At 42.6% G+C, this 19,097-nt stretch overlaps 1 protein-coding gene across 11 annotated transcripts in view; it reads right to left on the bottom strand.

Moving 5' to 3' along the window:
• Positions 1–19,097, bottom strand: part of C4H1orf94 (chromosome 4 C1orf94 homolog) — a 124,689-nt gene that overhangs the window by 77,423 nt on the left and 28,169 nt on the right. For 7 of the 11 annotated variants that reach the window (XM_007492758.3, XM_007492750.3, XM_007492757.3 and 4 more), the window contains 3 exons: positions 11,518–12,242; positions 6,018–6,284; positions 2,972–3,147 (listed from right to left, as the gene is read on the bottom strand). In XM_007492758.3, coding sequence (XP_007492820.1) covers positions 2,972–3,147; positions 6,018–6,284; positions 11,518–12,242 — 1,168 coding nt within the window. Of the gene's footprint in view, positions 1–2,478; positions 2,592–2,971; positions 3,148–6,017; positions 6,285–11,517; positions 12,243–19,097 lie in introns of all 11 variants that reach the window. The other 4 variants (XM_007492752.3, XM_007492754.3, XM_007492756.3 and 1 more) reach the window with 1 other exon arrangement.

The following is a 19,097-nucleotide window of genomic DNA, read 5'->3' as shown; positions in this document are numbered from 1 at the left end:
GGTAGAGGACTATAGCTCTAGATTCAACTTCTCTTCTGAGCTCTAAACCCATATTTCCAACTCCCTACAAGACATCGCCACATCTGTGTTTCAATTGTCTTTCAAACTCAGCATGTCACAAACCAAACTTGTGATTTTGGTCTCAGATGAACATATTATCTCTCCCCCCAAATCTGTTCTTCTTTCTGACTTTGCCATTTCTATCAGTTGGCACAGTGTCCAATGTTCAAACCTTTGAAATCATGGTTCTCATTACCTTAACCCCAGGTCACCCCAACAATCAACTTTCTCTACTCCTAGTCCCAGCCTGCCAACTACTGCAGAAGGAAGTCATAAAACTGCTGACCGTACCCATTATGAATTCATGCTGTTGAATTTCAAATGATTTTTCACTTCCACATGGTAATATTATTTTCCCTCTGATTCAAAAATCTCTGAGTTGGAAGAGTCCTTAGAGGTCATTTGGTCTAACCCATCCCTGAAACAGAAATTTCCTCAACAGTATCCCCCAACAAATGGTCATTCAATCTTTTCTTGAACCCTTCAGAGCAGGCCATCTTACTTTTGAGTAAATCCAAGTGTTTTCCTTCTTTCAAATTAAAATTGTCTTACATTTCTAAATGACTTCCTTTCACATTCCCGAAAGGGTCTGGTCTCAATCTTTCTCTTCACGCCTCCCATCCCACCATCTACTATTTTTTCAGGAGATGATTTTACCTCCTGCTTTATTGAGAAGACTGTGATTATCTATTGTCCATTCTGCCAACCTTCCTCCTGAATATCTCAAAACTTTTGTTGGTCCTCGCCCATATTCCTTTCTTTACTCTTATCAACTTTTTCTTACTTCTTTGCATATATTTAATATATTCCTTCCTATTCCTGCCTCCAATTATTTTTAAGGTCAATGAGGGCAGGAACCATTTTATTTTTTCATCTTTACATTTCTCACACATGGCACAGAGCCTTGTACATAGTAACTGCTTAATGAATATCTTACTTTTTTTTAAGCCTTACCTTCTATCTTAGAATCAATACTGAGTATCACTCCCAAAGCAGAAGAGCAGTAAAGATTAGGCAATTGGGGTTAAGTGAGTTGCTTTTTGTAGAGTCACATAGCTAGGAAGTGTTGATGTCAGATTTGAACCTAGGACCTCTCATCTCCAGGGCTGGTGCTCTATCCACTAAAACACCTCATTGCCCCAATAAGTGCCTTTCAAATTGAATTGAATAGTTTTGATTACTTCAAACCCTTACTCAAAAGTCTTTGGTGACTCTTTACTGCCTTCCAAGTAAAATACTACATTCTTTAGTTAGATCTCAAGGCTTTCCCCAAGCTGACACTTTTCTCCCTTCCTAATCTTATTTCATGCTATTCCCCACCCTTCTGTCCCGGATTTAGCTTCCTGTCTGCCATATAAGCCTATCCTTTCTCTTCTCTGCGCCTGTGCTCATACCATGCCCTGTGGATGGAAAGGAAAACTTTCCTCCCCTCAAACTACCAACTATCATCTCTTCCAGGGACTCTTCTAGTATCCTTTCAGTCACTAAGAACATTTCCCCCCCTGAGATCTTAATGAGCACTTGCTTCATTTTTTAATGATCTTATTCATTTGGCAAATGGTGTTTTATTCTTATTTGTGCATGTGTCACATCCCCCTATCAGACTGTAAGATCTAGGAAGGCAGGAACTATGCCTGACCTTAAGTTTATATTTCCCCCAGCTACCTGCTCTATGAACAGCATCTGCTTAATAAATGCTTATTGAATTAAATTGAATCAAAATGGCAGCATCCACATTGGACATTGAGAAAAGCAAAGAGGCCATCCCTGGGACTGCTAGCTCCTTAGAACTTGCACAAAAAAGAGTCCATGGGTGGCACTCTTGGGATGAGTTGAAGGAATGTTCAGAGCATGGTGAGCCCAACTGACCATATCTTCAGCCATAGGTGCAAATGGTGGCTTCATTAGTAGGAAAACCACATGACACAAGCCCAGGACAGAGAACTGATATTTCTGAAGATATGTGAACCTCGTTTTCAGAAAGCCTGATATCCCCAATTTAGAAATTATAAACTAGACAAAATAGAAGTATGCATTCACGTTACAAAAGGGCTGTTCACTCTCCACCACAAAATTCCCTATAGCAGGTTCCTTGAGTGAATTTTGAGTCATATTGAGATTTACACAAACTCAATTCCATACTTCCACAGAATGGAGTACATTGGCAGAGCAAGGGACTTTGCTATGTTTGCATTGAGTGGTTTCTTTTGGTTCCCAAGTAGCACATTTATCAGGAGAATTTCATTTCTTTTTTTACAGTCTGCCATACCCCTCCACACTTTTGGTTGATGGCCATTCTCTTTGTACCCCCTGAATTTCCTGTCCAATTCCTGCCAGAGGCTTAAAATCAGGTTTATAGGTCAATAATTCTGGGGACCCTTCTCTGATACTCCCAACAATAACAACCTTGTTACCAACCAAGTATGTGTGTCATTCCTCAAGTAGTTGGCATGACCTGGAAAACCAGGAGGATGCTGGAATGTGCTTTCAATGGATGTTTCAGCCAGGCCTCCTGGTACTCTGCCCTGAAACTAGAAAAGAGCCTGTTTGGAGGCACTAGCCCTACTCAAGGGAGCCCTGCCATGTCTAGACATCACAATGTGAACTGGAAACCAGACAACAAAGTACTTTATTACATCCAGGTAGAAGGGCCAACCAGAGCATTTCTCAGTAGCCCAGAGACCTACTTCAGGGACCTGAATTGTTCAGCTCTAGGCCTCCCTTGGGTCACTGTGTGCCATGTAGTCCTAGGCCTAGATTCAGGAGTGTAGAGTTAGAGACCCAGGGGAACTAACACCCTTTCCCCAAAGGACCTTCCTGAGGCAGGGCCATCTATGAACAACTCGCCTATCTATGGTCCAGTCTGCGGGGAATTCTATGGCCCAGGGCCCAGGGTGCAAGACACAATTACCTGGTATTGTGGGAAGGTTGAGTGGTTTGTAAAGACAGGAGGTGGAGGATAATTCAGGTTGAGCCAGAGCGGCTGATTCAGTGCTGTTGAGGTCAAGGCTGTGGCGAAGCGTGGCGTGAACACGTTTCCAGTGTACTTGAGGTTGTTCTTGTCTGCAATTGTCATTGGTGCATTGACTGTAGGACAGAGGTCAAGGGCTTCACTCAACAAGAGGCCAGGAACCCAGCAGCCCTTCAGCCCAACACTAAGCACAGAAGTCACAGGCTTCAGAGGACTGCTTCCCTGAAGCCTGGGGGAATAGCCAAACCTCATCAGTACATGATTCTTATGACCAAGATGAGATAGGATTTTGCTTCCTATCTGTGGACAAAACAAGACAAAAACACACCACCTCTTCCCTCCCTCAGAAACAAAAACTCAGAATAGCTAAACAAGTTCATCACATAAATAAGTGTGGTAGGGCAATGTTTGAACTCCTTTAAATAATCAAGAAGCACTTGTTTTTAATATTTTTTATTAAGGTCAAGATATTTGCCATTTTTATCTATTCATTAAAGCAGACCCCACCCAGGACTTCTATTAATGTTCTTTGGGAAAAAAAAAGATCATTGAGCTAGGTAGGCTGAAGGACTAACTTTAAGATCTGAGTTGGAAACCTTGTTCTACTTTTTATCTTTATCTACTGTTAACCATGGGAAAGTAGACCATGAGCCCAACATGAATCATCAATGGGTGTTACAGCAATCAAAAATCTCATGTCATCTCAAGCTACCTTAAGAGAGGGAGATAATGTCCAGGGCAAGGGTGTATAATGACTTTTCCCTGATCGAATCACATCTGGAGTAGGTATGGGATTTAGTTCTGGTTGCCACATTTGATGAAGGACATTGCCAAACTGAAGAGCATCCAGTGGAGGAAATCAATGGTTGTGAAAAGAATGATGCAGTAGATAGTAATCAATAAACTTTCACTAAATGCCTACTATGTGTCAGGCACTTTGCTGAGCATTGAGTCTGTAAATCCAGCCACAGATACTGTAGGACTCTGGGCAAGTCACTAAATTGTGTTTGCCTCACTTTCCTCAACTATAAAACAGGGATAATGGTCCCTCCCTCCTACAGTTGTTATAATGCTCAAATGCGGTAATATTTGTAAAGTGGCACAATGCCTGGCCCATACTAGACCCTTAATAAATGCTTATTTCCTTTCTTCCCTCAAGACTATGTTTTACTGGGATGAAATTAAGGAACTAGAGATAATTAAGCTGAAGAAGAGAAGACTTCGAGGGGCCATTGTCTGCAAGTATCTGAAGGATTGTCATGTGGTTGAGAGATTAAATTTATTCTACTTGGACTCAGAAAACAGGGGTAGGAGCACTGTTAAAAGGTGGAGAGAGGCACATTTAGGCTTCTGTGTAAGTCAAAACTTCCCAAAAATGAGAGCTAACCACAAATGGAATGGGTTGCCTTGGTAGGGTTTGACTTACTAGAGACTTTCAAAGGATGGATGACCATTTTCTGGGTATGTTGTAGGAGAGAGGTCCCTTCTAACACTGAGATTCTTTGATTCTGCAAAGTTGCTTAGCTTTTATGGGCCTCAGTTTCCTCATCTGTTAAACAAAGCAGTTGGACTAGATGATCTCTAAGGTTTCTCCCTTTTCTAAAAGTTGATTCTGTGATCCTATGAATAGTTTTAGAGTCCTTCTGGAAAGTGTGGGATTTATTCTTCTTGGCAGTTCCTCTAATCATAGAATGTCTGAGCTGGAAGGGGGTCAGAAAACAGTGTTGTTTGTGCTTAAAAGTATAACAGCAGTTTCTTCTAAAATATTATAGAATGTAGTCTAAACTTGCCCTGAATTAACCTGATTCAGTGAGATTTTTATGGCACTATTTGTCTGAACCTCAGTACTAATTGGACTAATTGGAGGGTCTACTAGCTTATTTGTTGAGAACAATGGCTGGTTTGCTGAAAGGAGTGGCTGATTGTCAGAGAAGATTTTAAAAAATAATAATAATGGAGTCAGATCCTGACTAACTGTGCTAAGGGCAGGAAATGCTCAATTGCAGATTCAACAAATAAATGCAGTCCAACAAATAAAATTTAGCAAGAGCCTAGTATGTTCAAGGCTACATGGTTGGCATTGGAGATGAAAGAAAAAGGTCCTCTCCTCAATTAGTTTACAATCTAATAGGAGAAAAGATATTTGCATGCAAGAGCAGGCATCCGAAGAGCCAGATGGGTGCAAAGGAGAGGTCCTGACAATGTGTTATGGGAAAGAGGAGTACAATACAATAATAAAGTTGTATTTTGTTATGCTGTGGGTTTTAAGTGGAAAAATCAAGGAAGTCTTCTGGGAAGGTGCTCTGAGCTGCTCTCAGAGATGGAGATTTTTAACAGCCAATGCATTTGAGAAAGGAGCTTATGTATTCTAGGCATGGTGGGACAGTGCAAACAATGGCATAGAAATAGGAAAGGATAAAATGAGAACAAAGACTGGAGAATAATTCTGTTAGGTGAGAACCTGGGGTATATGAAGGGGGAGTGGGAGAAGACAAGGCTGGAAAAGATGGCTGCAATTCGATTTTAGAGGGCCTTGAATGCTGGTATTGGTTACTCCAAAGCAGAGGGGAAACCTCTATAACCATTTTTAATTTCTTTTTTGTGTAAAGCATCACAGCATCATACTAGTCTGAACTTAGATTAGAACCCCAAAATGGTTTCTTTGAAAAGAAAAACATCTGCAAACACCTAATGAAAATAATTATATAAAAGGATCATGTTGATTTTCTGACATCCATCACAATGCTCTTTTCACTGTATCCAGCTGCCTACATTTTACAGATGTGAAAAAATGGGATTGATATGGGTAAGGTGACTGACCCAGGGTCAAAGAGCTATTCCATTAAGTAAGTCTGGATTGGGACAGTCATTGCGTCTCCAGACTCATACCTCTAGGTGCTAGCAGCTCCCTAAGTTCTTTCCCACAAGGATGTTCAATGGAGCCCTTCCTTAGTCCTCTCCACCACCTCCCCTACCCCAGGCTTACACTTCAGCTCCAGCCCTTCGACTTCTGTTTTGCTCCGTAATCTCAGCTGTCCATCGGGATTCTTTGCTGCCCCGAGGAACTCATAAAGCAGGTTCTTTTCCGTGGGCCATGGTGGCTTTTTGGAGGGCAGGGACACAAACATGCTGCTGGCTTTGCTGCTGCCAGTGCCCTCCTCACTGCACATGTCCTTCCGGCTCTGGGGCCACTGGCTGGGAACCAGGGCATCTCGGGGGGCCTTGACCAGTTCCTTGGAGCTTGGAGTCCTCTCTGCAGTGAGAGGGAAGATGAGTCAGCATCCCCTGGAGCTTGGGAGAGCTTCCTCCCGACCCCATGGGTGGATGGCTGCTCACCAGGCTCTAGAACCCCCAACACTTACATAGACATGAGCACAGGGACACACTGATTCTTTACTGACCTCTGAACTCTCTAGCCTTGCCATCTGCTCTGCAGTTAAACTTTCCTCTATATATTGTCTCCCCTATTAAAATATGAGCTCATACAAAGCAAGGATCTCTATCAAAGCAAAGCAATTTCTACTTGTGTCCTCAGTGTGTAGTCCGATGCTTTGCCTATCATAAGCATTTAATAAATGCATTTTCATTCATTCGTTCATTCATTTCTTGGCTGAAGGGAGCAAGTAGGAGACAAAAGACCTCAGGACACTGAGGCTGCCTGTGGAGAAGCTCCCAGAGGGAAGGCACCAAAGGCATGGGGGGAGGGGGATCCACTGTAGGCTATTTCCCAATGCTATTAGTGTTTTATATATTTGGGAGCTTGAGACAAAGCCCTATTTGCCATGCCTTAATTATTAGTCCTGCTCCATTCTCTTTCCTTACCTCCTCCATCCTAGGGTCCTACAAGACTCTCTTCTCCTTCTCTGAGCTACTGACTCCTTTGGCCTCAGCTTAATACTCTTCTTCTCTTTACAGCTTTCCCTAACTAACTCAGCTGATATTGATCTGTCCATCTTCTAATGCACTAATCGACTGCACCAGTGACTGATTGTGGGATTGATTTGTCCGTTATATTCCTGGAGAGTAAATTGCCCCTCTGTGGACCTGCCCCATCCTCTTCCCTCTGAGAAATTAACTGAATTGCCCCTGGTCATGCAACTCTTGGGACTGATGGAAGCCCATGGTTCCAAGGAGGCACTGGACAGTGAGGAAGGGGAGGAGGAACTGGATTAGTGTAAGGATGAGATGTCTCAATGCTGCCCCAACTCAGGACAAAACTGTTCTGATTGGTGCCAGTTTGAGGGGGCAGGGGAAGACATTTTTAGCTAAATGTCCCCAGAGTCTCTTCCAAATGATTCTGCATTTGCTGAGTTTTGCCTGGAGCCAGTGAGCTACAGTAACAATGCCCACTAATAATAGCAGCATCTCTCCTTCCACATACTGAGGGAGGACAAGGAGGGCAGACAGGCTGGGACAGAGGCAACTAAGAAAATGCCTCTACCATTGCAGCCCCCACCAGGATTCCAAGCACCTCTCTTAGTCTTCCATTCCCACACTGAGCAGCTGAATCCCAGGAGAATCCTGGCCAGGCTGGCCAATATGGATTCACTCATTTATTCATTCAACAAACTTTAAGTAAAAGCACATTATACTAGGGCAACCAGGTGTACAATAGATAAGAGTACCAGGTCTTGAGTTCAGGAGAACCTGTATTCAAATCTGACCTCAGACATTTCCCTAATTGTGTGACTCTGGGCAGGTCACAACCTCATTTGCCTAACCCTTGGTCTTCTGTCTTGGAATTGTTGCTAAGACAGAAAACAAGTTTGTTTTTTACAAAAATAACAAAAAGTACATTATGCCCCTCTTATGGAGAATTTATGAGAGGGCATGGTTGAGAGAGACATGGGATGAACAGGCATGAATCTGTGTCCTTGGAAGGAAATCTCATATCCAAGGGATTAAAGATCCAATGAGTTACCAAAGAATTGGAATATCACCTTTTACAATTTCTATTATAGTCTTCTGTATAGATGATTTACCTTTTCTCTCCCCTTATTGAATTGTCAAGCTCCTTGAGGGCAAGGGCTGAGTCTTGTTTATCTTTGCATCTCCCCAATCTCTCTCATTGCACATAGTACACCCTTAGTGCATGATGAATGAATAAGTGAGTAAATGACTGACTGAATGAAGAGCCCATTATTTACTAAAGCCTTTTCTGGGCACTGGGACAGCGAGAAATATATATTCTGAACAGGACCCAGATTTCTAACACTGCCCCATCCTGGTTACCAAACTCTAGCTTACCCTGTCCACCATCCTTGGGAAATTTCTCCTTTTGCCTTCAGGTAAGAATAGATTCATGCCCACTGAGGTATAGTATAGAAACATTCATCCTCCTCAGACATGACAAAGGAAAGTGAAGAATAATACTAACATGTTTACCCAGCCTTTTAAGTTTTGCAAAGCACTTCACATATTCTCTCTTATCTACTACAGAATCCTTTTGAGTTAGATAGGACAGATATTGTTATTATTAATGCACAAACCAAGAGGCTAAGTCACTTACCCACAGTCACACAATTAACAAATGTCAGAGTACAGTTTGAGCCCAAGTCTGTCCTAATTCCAATCTGGGGATCCTTCCCCTATGCCACTCAGAATATACCAGAGGATTTTTTTTTACTTTGAAATGCAATGTATAAGAAGCAGTCTTGCAGAGTGGAAGGAATCCCTGGCTGGGGGTCAGGATACTCGGACCCTAGTCTCAAGTCTACCACTGATTTGCTATGGAATCTTGGTCAAGTCCTTTCTTCCTATGCCTGAGTTCTTCATCTGAAAAACCAAAAAATTGACTAGATCGTCTCTTGGGTCCCTTCCAGTTCACCTATCTAATACTTCTGGGTCTGTCTCCAAATCCTATAATCTCGAAGAAATGAATATTCAAGGGGAAGTATGGTGGGATGCACTTGATGGCAAGAGACCTTGTGGCTCTGATGCCTTAACTTGATGCTTGAGCTTACTCAAGTCCCTTACCAAGTTTGAACTTCAGTTTTCTCACCGAAAAGAGGTTGGAGTAAAGGGTCTCTAAAATTCTTTCCATTTCTATATCCTAGGCAAAAGATTTTTTTTCTATAGGGGTAGTTGGCATAGGCCAATATGAAGACAAATATGCCTTATTTAAGTATGTGCACATGTATGTGCACTAGAGGGAGCTAGACTAGGAAGGAAGATACAAGATGGCTAATTAAGAGTTGGCTCCATGTTGCTTATGGGGCCACAGAAAGGATGTCAATAATGTTATTTAGTTGTATCGAACTCTTTATGGCCCCTGGACAATAGCACACCAATGCTGTCTATGAGTTTTCTTGGCAAAGATACTAGAGTGGTTTGCCATTTCCTTCTCCAGTACCAAGTAAACAGAGGTGTAGTGATCCACCCAGAATCACAAGATTGGTAAGTATCTAAGGTTGGATTTGAACTCAGGTCTTCAGCCCAGTGCTTTCTCCACTGAGCCACTGAGCCACTTAGCTCACAGAGGGAGAACCAGGGACCAAATCTCTCTCTCTCTCTCTCTCTCTCTCTCTCTCTCTCTCTCTCTCTCTCTCTCTCTCTCTCTCTCTCTCATCTCAGCCCAGTGCCAGGCACTGAACACATGAATCTGTAGAGGCCAGGAGATCTTTGGAGAATCACTTGCTTTACAAAAAAGGTATTAATAGGCTAGTCAGAGGGAAGTCTAAGGTTTCTTCTGCCTAGGAGTAAGCAATGCATTTTCCTCCCTACTTTCATCTCAGAGATATCTTCTTCTAGTGTCTGTCCCCCCTCCCCCTTCCCCCTCCCAGGGCCTCCCACCTTTTGTAAGGAGCCCCTCAACAGTCAATCTACCACTCTAGTTCAGGGACAATTTTTGCAAACAATAGGATCTGTCTCTTTTCTCATAAAGCAGACAATTCTCTTTCAAAATGCCCTCATCATGGTAGAATATTGGTAGATTTTAGGCTTTTCTATTAGATGGCTTGAGCAATTCACTTAAACTTTTCTGCTTTACCCTAGTTCATAGCAATGGGAGAAAAAATGAAGGGGAAAATGCTCAGAAACAAAGTTTGCAAAGGGCTGCTACAAGCAGGTGGATTGGAATGAATTTGGGAAATCTTCAACAAGTTAGCAAACATTCATTAAACATTTTCCATAGAGCAGGTGTTCTGCGAAATCCTGGAAATACAAAGAGATAGTCCTTACCCTCAAGGGGCTTGCCTTCTGTTTGGGAAAGGTACCCAGGTAAATCATTTTAAAAAATACAAAGCCATTTGGGGAGGAGGCACTAACTATTTGGGGAATCATAAAAGGCATTGTATAATGGAGGCTTCTTCTATTGAGTAGGGGCTCCAAGAAGAAAAGGTGAGGAGAGAATTCATCCCAGGCATGGAGGATGATCTGAGAAAACATGTGAAGGTAGGAAGTAGAATGCCAGGCACAGGGAATGTTTGCCTGCCAAGTAGGCTGGTTTGATTGGAGCATGGGGCACATGAGTGAGTACTGTGCTACTACTGGAAGGATAATCTCAAGTCAAAATATGAAGGGCTTTAAGTGACAGACAGAAGAGTTTGTATTTTTTCTAAGAGGCAATAGGGATCCATAGGAGCTTTTGAGCAGGGGATTGACTTTGTTGGACCTGCGTTTTATGTGAACATTCCTATTCTCACAGGTCCCTTGAGCAACCTTGAGAATATCTGTGTCTCAGTGGGCTGGATGGAGCCTAGAGAAATCATCTCTTCTATGCCCAGTCCAACTCTGATGGAGAAGATCTCAAAACTGGAAAGGCACAGCTCAAATCTTGGAAGAACCTACTATCCGAAAAGTTGGCTTAGTTCTTGACTTACACTAAAGTTCTTCCCAGGTCCTTCTGGGGTGGCTTAATAAGATCATAGCATCAAGATTAAAACTAAAAATGGCCCAACTCCAGAAGCAGAACTGAGGTCCAGGTTAGGTGACTTGCCCTAGAGGCAAGGTGGTATAGTGGGGGGAATATTGGAATTGAAGTCAGGAACACCTGAGTTTTAATCTTGCCATAGAAAAAAGCCATTATGATGCTGGACAAGTTACCCATTGTGTCTCACCCCACTTTCTTTATCTGTAAAATGGAAATAATTGTAGTACCTACCTCACAGATTGGGGTAAAAATCAAATGAGATAATAGATATGAAATGCTTTGTAGTCCTTAAACTGGCTATAAATTATGAGTATAATTATTGCCCAAGATCACATAGGTAGATATCAGAGCTAGGATTTAAACCCAGGATTCTGATTTCAAATCTAGTACTCTTTTTGACTCTCCCACTCTGCTCTATTTTTTTGCACTTAGCATAATTCCTAACTCATAAGTAAGTACTTGTTGATTGGTTGACTTTCTTTGATATTGAGGTCTGACAGAGTCAAAAGGTCAGTCACTTACCACCTCAGTCTGCCATCTTCCCACAGGTAATGGGTAGCCCTCCCAAACTCTTCCCCACCCAACCACCTCTCTCTCTACCCCCAGCATCTCTCACCCATAGCAAGGAGCCCCTCTACTGAGGGGTCAGCCTCTGGTTTGGAGCAGATCTTGGCAAACACTGGGAGCTGTCTCTTCTGCCCCGGGAGCTCAGGGGCCTTCTCTGGCAGTGCTGGCAGTGGTGGTGGTGGCAGAGGAAGCAGGGGTGCAGACCCTGAAGGCTCTTTGGGGCCAGGGCCACTGAACATACTGTTCTGAAGGAAGTCCTTGATCACTCTGGTCTCCTCCAGCACCATTTTGTTGTCAGGGGCCTTGGATGACTCAATGTGCTTCAGGGGGAACTGGGCCAGGAGCTTGCTGATCTCTGAATTGGAGGCTGCAAGGCTGGCAATGCCCTCCTCCCCACCCTTGGTGCCCTTGCCCTTGGCTGAGCGCAGGATCCCTGTAACTGTTGACTTAACTGAGTCACAGTCAGGGCGGCCAGGTGGCTCCTTGTCCCCTGGCCCACTGAGCATGGGCTGGATGGCCTGCCCCACAGCCTTCTTCTGACCCAACAACTGGTCCCCCCCAAAGGCAAGAGATGGGGGAAGGCTCCCGGCCTGGGCCAGAACATGAGGAGGGAAAGGCGGAGTAACCGGCCTGCTCAGCTCAGGGGCGTCACCTGCGGTGTCCAGCTCCCCAGGGCTGTCTCTGGCCAGGCTCAAGTTTTCTTTTGTGAGGTTCAAGTACTCTTGCTCCACCAGGAGGGAGATCTCATCCTTGCTGCAGCTCTGCTCCAAAGCTCTGTGTGGGGACAGAGAAAGATGAGTTTATGGGCCATTCGTCCAGGGACAGCTGCAGAGATACTCCCGAATGCTGGCTTGGAAATAAGTTGTTTGGAAACAAACACACACAAACCAGCAAACCTTCCAAAATCCATTTTTCTCTTGAGGGTAGAGCATAAAAAGGATTCCCAACCCAAATAAGCTTATCTGAGAGGCTCCAAGTGTACCTGAGATTGACCTGGACTGGGAACAAGGAAGCTTGGGTTCTAGCCCTGCCTCTGCCTCTAACTTGTAATATGATCTTAGACCAGTCACTTCCCTTCCTCTGAGGTTTGACTTCCTCATCCATATAATAGAACCATTATACATCCATGTGCTGCTCACTTTACTGTGAATATCCCACAAGAGAATAATGATAGTACTATGTTTCTAAAGGCATAAAAAAGTGATTCCCCAGTGACAACAACTGAACTAGGTAGTTGGTCTTATAAGAGATTAAAAAAAAATAAATCCTTACCTTATGACTTAGAATTGCTAAGTATTGATTCCTAGCCAGAAGTGTGATAAGAGCTAGGCAATGGGGGTTAAGTGATTTGCTCAGGGTTACATAGCTAGGAAGTATCTGAGGTCATGTTGGAATCCAGGATCTCCTTTCTCTGGACCTGGCTCAGTCCACTGACACCAAGATGCCCCTTTACAACTGAAGTTTGGAGAGGAAACTGAGGCTCCAAAAAGATAAATTACTTACCAAGGTCAGATAACTACCACTCACTACCTGTATTATCATGGGGCCAGTCACAAAAATCTCACTGGGTCTCAGTTTCCTCATCTGTAAAATGAGGGAATTGAACTAGATGAACGTGGAGGTCTCTTTCCATTCAAAATCTATGGTTCTGTCAGTTTAGCCAAGTGTCAGAGCAGAGCTAGCACTCAAACCCACACCTCCTGACTCCAAGAACAGCATTCTTTCAACTCAACCAGGCTTCCTTTCTCCCACATGAAGGTCCGCATGCATAGAAATGATGATGCCTGTAGATTGAAATACCAGGGTTGAGTCTTTTTTGCCCCACAAACACAAGGGTTAGCATGGAGAGCTCCAATCCTTTTGCTGAGCCATCACAGTTTTCACTTTGGAGCTAGCAAGGCACCAAGAGGAGGCACAATGACCCATGGAAGACAGAAGCTACCTGGGAAAGAGAGGACTGGATGGGAGACACAGGAAATCCTAAGCCCCAAACCTCTTGCCTTTTCTCTTTTCATTGAGTCATCCATCAGGGACTGCTGTGTGGATAAAATAAGACAAAGGGCTTGTAAACAGGAAGCCCAGTATGAATGTTAGGGGTTAATCTTGGTCGCCATGCCTACATACATGCAAAGAGACAAAGAGGGACATATATACACGAGTACTTACACAGGAAGACGTGTACTCCTCACACTGACCGTCAGATCTTAGCACGTAAGTGGGTTGGGTGCTGTATTGAATCCTACATTACGTACTCTGATACGTGGGTCCATCTACATACATGCACCCACCAGAGGGCCAACCTTATACACACACGCATGCACGTACATACATAGATATCTATGATGGCATGGATTAACCAACAAGGGACATTGCTGGCCAACTGCTTGCTTTACCGTGGATTCTACACATGAGGAAAAGATCCAAAGAAAGGCAGTCTAAAGGCAGTGAATTGTGAGTCGATCTTGGAGTCAGGAAGATCTGAATCCAAAGCCTTCCTCTGACACATGCTGCCTCTATGATCCTGGCTAATTCAACCTATCGGCGCTGTAGACACAGACAAAAACTGCAGAGGGGTTATGGTTGGTGGTGGCAGGAAGAGCGACTCACCAGGTGCTCACTTCACTGATCTAATTGCCCATCCAGTCCCCCAACAAAATTATGGAGCTTTTCTTAAAATTGCCAGTGCCCAGTGGGTTTATGCTAGGTTTTGAGTGACTATGGACTGAAAGAAAAGGAGGGCTTCTTGATAGCTACTTTCACAGCAGTTCTGGGAACTGGCAGTGATCCAATAGAGTAGGGAACCTAGAGGCAGAGTTGTAGATTCAGGCCCTTGCACCATCTATTTCTTTTGTTTTTAAACCCTTAGTAGGTCTGTCTTAAAATCAATACTAAGTATTGGTTCCAAGGTAGAAGAGTAATAAGGGTTAGGAAGTTGGGGTTAAGTGACTTACCCAGGGTCACATAGCTAAGAAGTACCTGAAGCCAGATTTGAATGCAGGACCTCCAATTTCTGGACCAGGCTCTTAACTGGCTGAGCCACTTAGTTTCCCCTGTACCACCCCTTTCTATTCATGTCAGTGATAGTAATCAGCTCACTATTCTATATTGTTAGGAGAATCTCATTGTCCACTCTGTGAAATGGTGAGGCAGAATCGTAACTTGCAGCAGGATCCTAGGGAGGTTGAGTTAAAAAAAAAAAAGGCAAAGATAGCACATGGAGACATGGAAAGGATTTGAGAAACTCAGTCCTAGATTTTGTGAGGCTTTGTAAACCATTATCTTCAATATGTTCATTGCTTTTTGATTCCTATTAACAGCCACAAACATCCCAAGTGTTCAAAGTTCATAGAGTGATTATAGATTTTACAAAATGGTCTCCTGTGGTATGTGGAAAGAGCACTGACTATGGAATCAGAGGACCCAAGTTCAAATCCTACCTCTGACAAATATTATCTGTTTAACTTTGGGCAAGCTACTTAACCTTCCTGGGTCTATTTCCTTATCTGTAAAATGCTGGAGCAGGACTGGAGGAACTTCGAGGTTCCTCCCAGCTCTGAATCTGATGCCCTTGGGAAGGAAGCTATGGAAAGATATTTTTGACAGGCAACCTAGGGCTGCATCCATGATCAGGGAAGTTGGTGGATACTTCCCATTACTGAGCCAGCCCTTTGTTACCAGGAGATTCTCAGGGTTTGGCATGGGAAAGAGCCTATCAAAAATTTGTGTGTGTATGTGTGTGTGTGTGTGTGTGTGTTTTAGGATTGAACCTGAACAGGGTCACTCAAATGAACTCAGTTCAACAAATATTTATTGTGTTTACTTCATTGGGAGGGAATCTTGTTCTGGGTTCCCCAAAACACTGATTGACCAAAGTTTCTCAGATTTGAACCACCATGTGAATAAATCTTTTTTGAGAAGTAAGGCTATTGAGGCTGTGAAAAAGAAGTCCAAAGAATCCCAAAGGCTCAAAAGGTCACCTAATTTAGAACATTTCTTGAAAGGGAATACTCTCTAAAGCATCCCTATAAGAGCCTCCACTTGAAGACCTCTTGGGGGAACTTACTACCTCCTGAGGCAAGCCATCCTATTTTGGGACAGCTCTAATTAATTGTTAAGCAGTAGTTCATCCTTCTGTAGACTTGCAATCTGCCTTCCTATAACTTACACCAACTTGTCCTAGTTCTGCCCTTCTGCATCTACACTGAAAAATGCTAGTCTTTCTTCCATATGACAACCTTCAAATGCTGGAAGACAGCTATTGTGTCTTCCAACCCCCATCTTTTTTCCCTCCTGGGCAAATATTCCTAGTTCTTTACTCATATAACATGGTTTTGAGTACCCTCACTATCCTGACTGTTCTCATTAGGGGGAATTATAGCTCATCAATGTCCTTTGCAATATGCAGCATCCAGAGGAATACATGATGTTGCAGACCAATAGAAGAAGAGATATGAACATGCCATTATGGAAAGGTTTGCAGGACACTGGCCAGTCAGGTAGAGATGAGATCCTTCTTTAGGGTCACATCATGTTGGGATGTCAGAGAATGGGGAGGGACCTGAGAAGAATAAAACTATATATCCTGTCTGAGAGATTCAAAATGGAAGAACAAGAATGGTAACTAGGGAATCCAGGCAAGAAATTATTACAATGGGAGCAGCTAAGTGGCTCAGTAAGGAGAGAACTAGGGCTGGAGACTAGAGGTCATAGGTTCAGATCTGGCCTCAGACATTTCCTAGCTGTGTGACCCTAGACAAGTCACTTAACACCAATTGCCTAGCCCTTACCACTCTTCTGCCTTGGAATCAATATTTAGTATGTATTCTAAGATAGAAGGCATGGGTTAAAAAACAGAAGCTATCACAATGGGATATTAGGTATATAGGACAGGGTGGGCAATGGGTCAGAGTCAAAAGTCAGAGTAAAGTGAGTCACTTCCAGGAGGATTCAGGACATAGTAGCCTAATTTTCATGCCTAGTATTCCATGGACTATAGTCCATCCTTACTAAACTCTTGTCTAGATGTGCCACCTTCACCAGCTGACACCTGTACAATCTTCCATATTTACTAGCCACAAGTCCAAAAACAATACTTTAGATGTTGTTTGACCAGCTTCCCATTGCACCTCTCAACCAGCTAATCTGGACTCTAGTCTTTCATTATATGATCAGTTAGCATTTTGTTTTTGTTTTAGCAGCTCTACCACCCTATTGGCATATATTGGGCTTATTTACATTTATCTATTCACTTATTCAATTCTATTCACACTATTCAATTCCATCTTGTTGTTTTCTACCTATTGTTTCATTTATCCAAATAATTTTGTATCTTGATTCAGCTTTCTGAAATATGAACTATCCATTTCAGCACCATGACGTCTGAAAAAAAAGTTAGCATGTGTTACACTTATAACTAAGAGTTAAACACATAGAACATAAAACACACAACACATGCACATATACACACACTGAATGGAATACAATTGAACAGCAACACTGAATGGGAAAATACTGAAGAGAACTTTGGAAAAACTCTAGGTTCAAACCCTGACTCTAAGAACTTTAAAACAAAAAGGTTGAACCAAATTACTTTATAGGTCTCTTCTAACTCCATTTTTATGTTCCTATGATCTGAAGACCAAGGCCAGATCCTTAAGTCCCAACCTCTCTCATGGTTGAAATGCATATGTTCAACCACTATTTCTAAGTATAATTATTTAATAACCACGTAGCAATACTCCCATCATACCCATCTTGTATCCCTTTGTTGTTCATCAGGATATAAGCAATGCTTTGCTAAAATCAAGTTCAACCCTGTGTCATTTCCCTAATCTATTATTACTTCCCTTCTCCCCTCCCCCATATGAAAATAATAAAATTATTTTGCTATGGTCTGTGAACAGTCAACCGATGCCAGCGCTTCATTATCATTGCATTCTTTTCTAAATACTTATAAAGCGATCTCCTTAAAAATTCATTCTAGAATTTTACTAGAGTTCAGTATCAAGGTTATTGCTTTACTGTTTCCAGAATCTACCTTTCCACTTCTTGTTCAAAATTACAACACAGCCTGTTCCAAGTCTTCTGGAAACTTTTCCATTTTCCATGATTTCTTTTTTGAGTTAGCAAAAATTCAAAGGCTGTCAAAGAGAAAAAGAATGAATCATTCAGAGAAACTAAACCAAACTCCCTTGCTCTTGAGAGCAGGAGTGAATTAGGATTAGTGGTGTGGCCTCCTTTGGTCTCTTCTTTGTCTCTTTAGTGGCTTCACCCATTTCCAGAAATGATAGTTGTTCAGTGTCAGCTATTTGCTCAGACATTGTGCATTATTCCCGGATCTATGACATAAAGGACAATGTAAAAATAAAAGATATTGACTAGTTGGCATCCCCCTCCAGAATAATGACTAAGATAGTATGCTGTTCATTTCCCAAACAGCAGTTCAATGTACAGTATAGCACAGAAGAAAGATGAAAACTGCTATCTATCTGAAGCCAAAGGAGAAAAAAAGCAGGCAGAAAATAGTTAGTGTTGGAAGAGGATATCAAAATAAATATTTCCATCCAGCTCAGGCATTTCAAGTCTGCTGCACACACAATGTTAATAATCTTCTTCTATTTCCCTAGCCAAGCCTCATAGTACCACTGATACTGCAGTTGCACAATAAGGGGAAGGGCTATGCATTTATATATTAGAATGTCAGGTGATGCAGATACTGATAATAATAATATTGATCACAATTATGACAGTAGTAGTGGTAGAAGAGGGGATGGGGATGATGATGTGGTGGTGATGATGGTGATAAAAATGGAAAAGGAGAAAGAAGATAAGCAGGAATACAAAAAGGGACAAAGAAATACTGAATCTAAAAAGCTAGAAATGGGCTCAGAATATGGAGATTTAGAGGGGCCTTAAAAAACCTTCTACATCATTCTGCTTGCTTTACAGAAAAAGAATCTGAGGTTCATAGAAATAAAACCACCTGGAGGATGAAGCCAAAATGACAGAATAAAGGCAGAGGCTTTCTTGAGGTCTTCCAAGTTCTTCTCCAAACAATTTTAAAATAATGCCAAAAAATAAATTCTGGAGTAGCAGAACAACAGGAAAAGGTGGCACAATTTTCATTGAAAGACAATTTAAAAGGACTAGAGGAAAATTCTGTCTCACAGGGCTGAGAGTGAATGTGCCAGCAGAGGTAGCACCTCAGAAAGTCAGTAGCAAGGTAGACCCCAGCAAGCCAACACAGGCTTTGGGAGTGAATTTTTGACAGTACCTTCTAGAGCTCTCAGTCAACAGATAGTAAGGGGAGTGGATAACTGAACAGAAGGAAATTATAGGGGACTCTTTTCTGGCACTGAATGCAAGATTTTGCTGTATTGCCCATATGGGGTCTGGGTCACAGTACTAGAATGAAGAGGAGAACTAGCCTACCAGAGCATAGAGCAACAGTAGAACAGGAGTGGGGCCTGGTCCCCAACCTGGTCATAGTTCCAGGGCAGAAATGAGTGCTTCTGGTCACTCACAGATAAGAGTACAAGCCAGGAGGGCAGTGACCACCCCTATCCTTAGATCATATCACCTTGGAAAAAAAGGAAAACTTACAGACCTCCAGAACTATCTCTGAAAACA

This window comes from Monodelphis domestica, chromosome 4 (genome assembly GCF_027887165.1).
Source record: "Monodelphis domestica isolate mMonDom1 chromosome 4, mMonDom1.pri, whole genome shotgun sequence".
Lineage (NCBI taxonomy): Eukaryota > Metazoa > Chordata > Mammalia > Didelphimorphia > Didelphidae > Monodelphis > Monodelphis domestica.
This window is presented reverse-complemented; position numbering and strand designations above follow the sequence as displayed.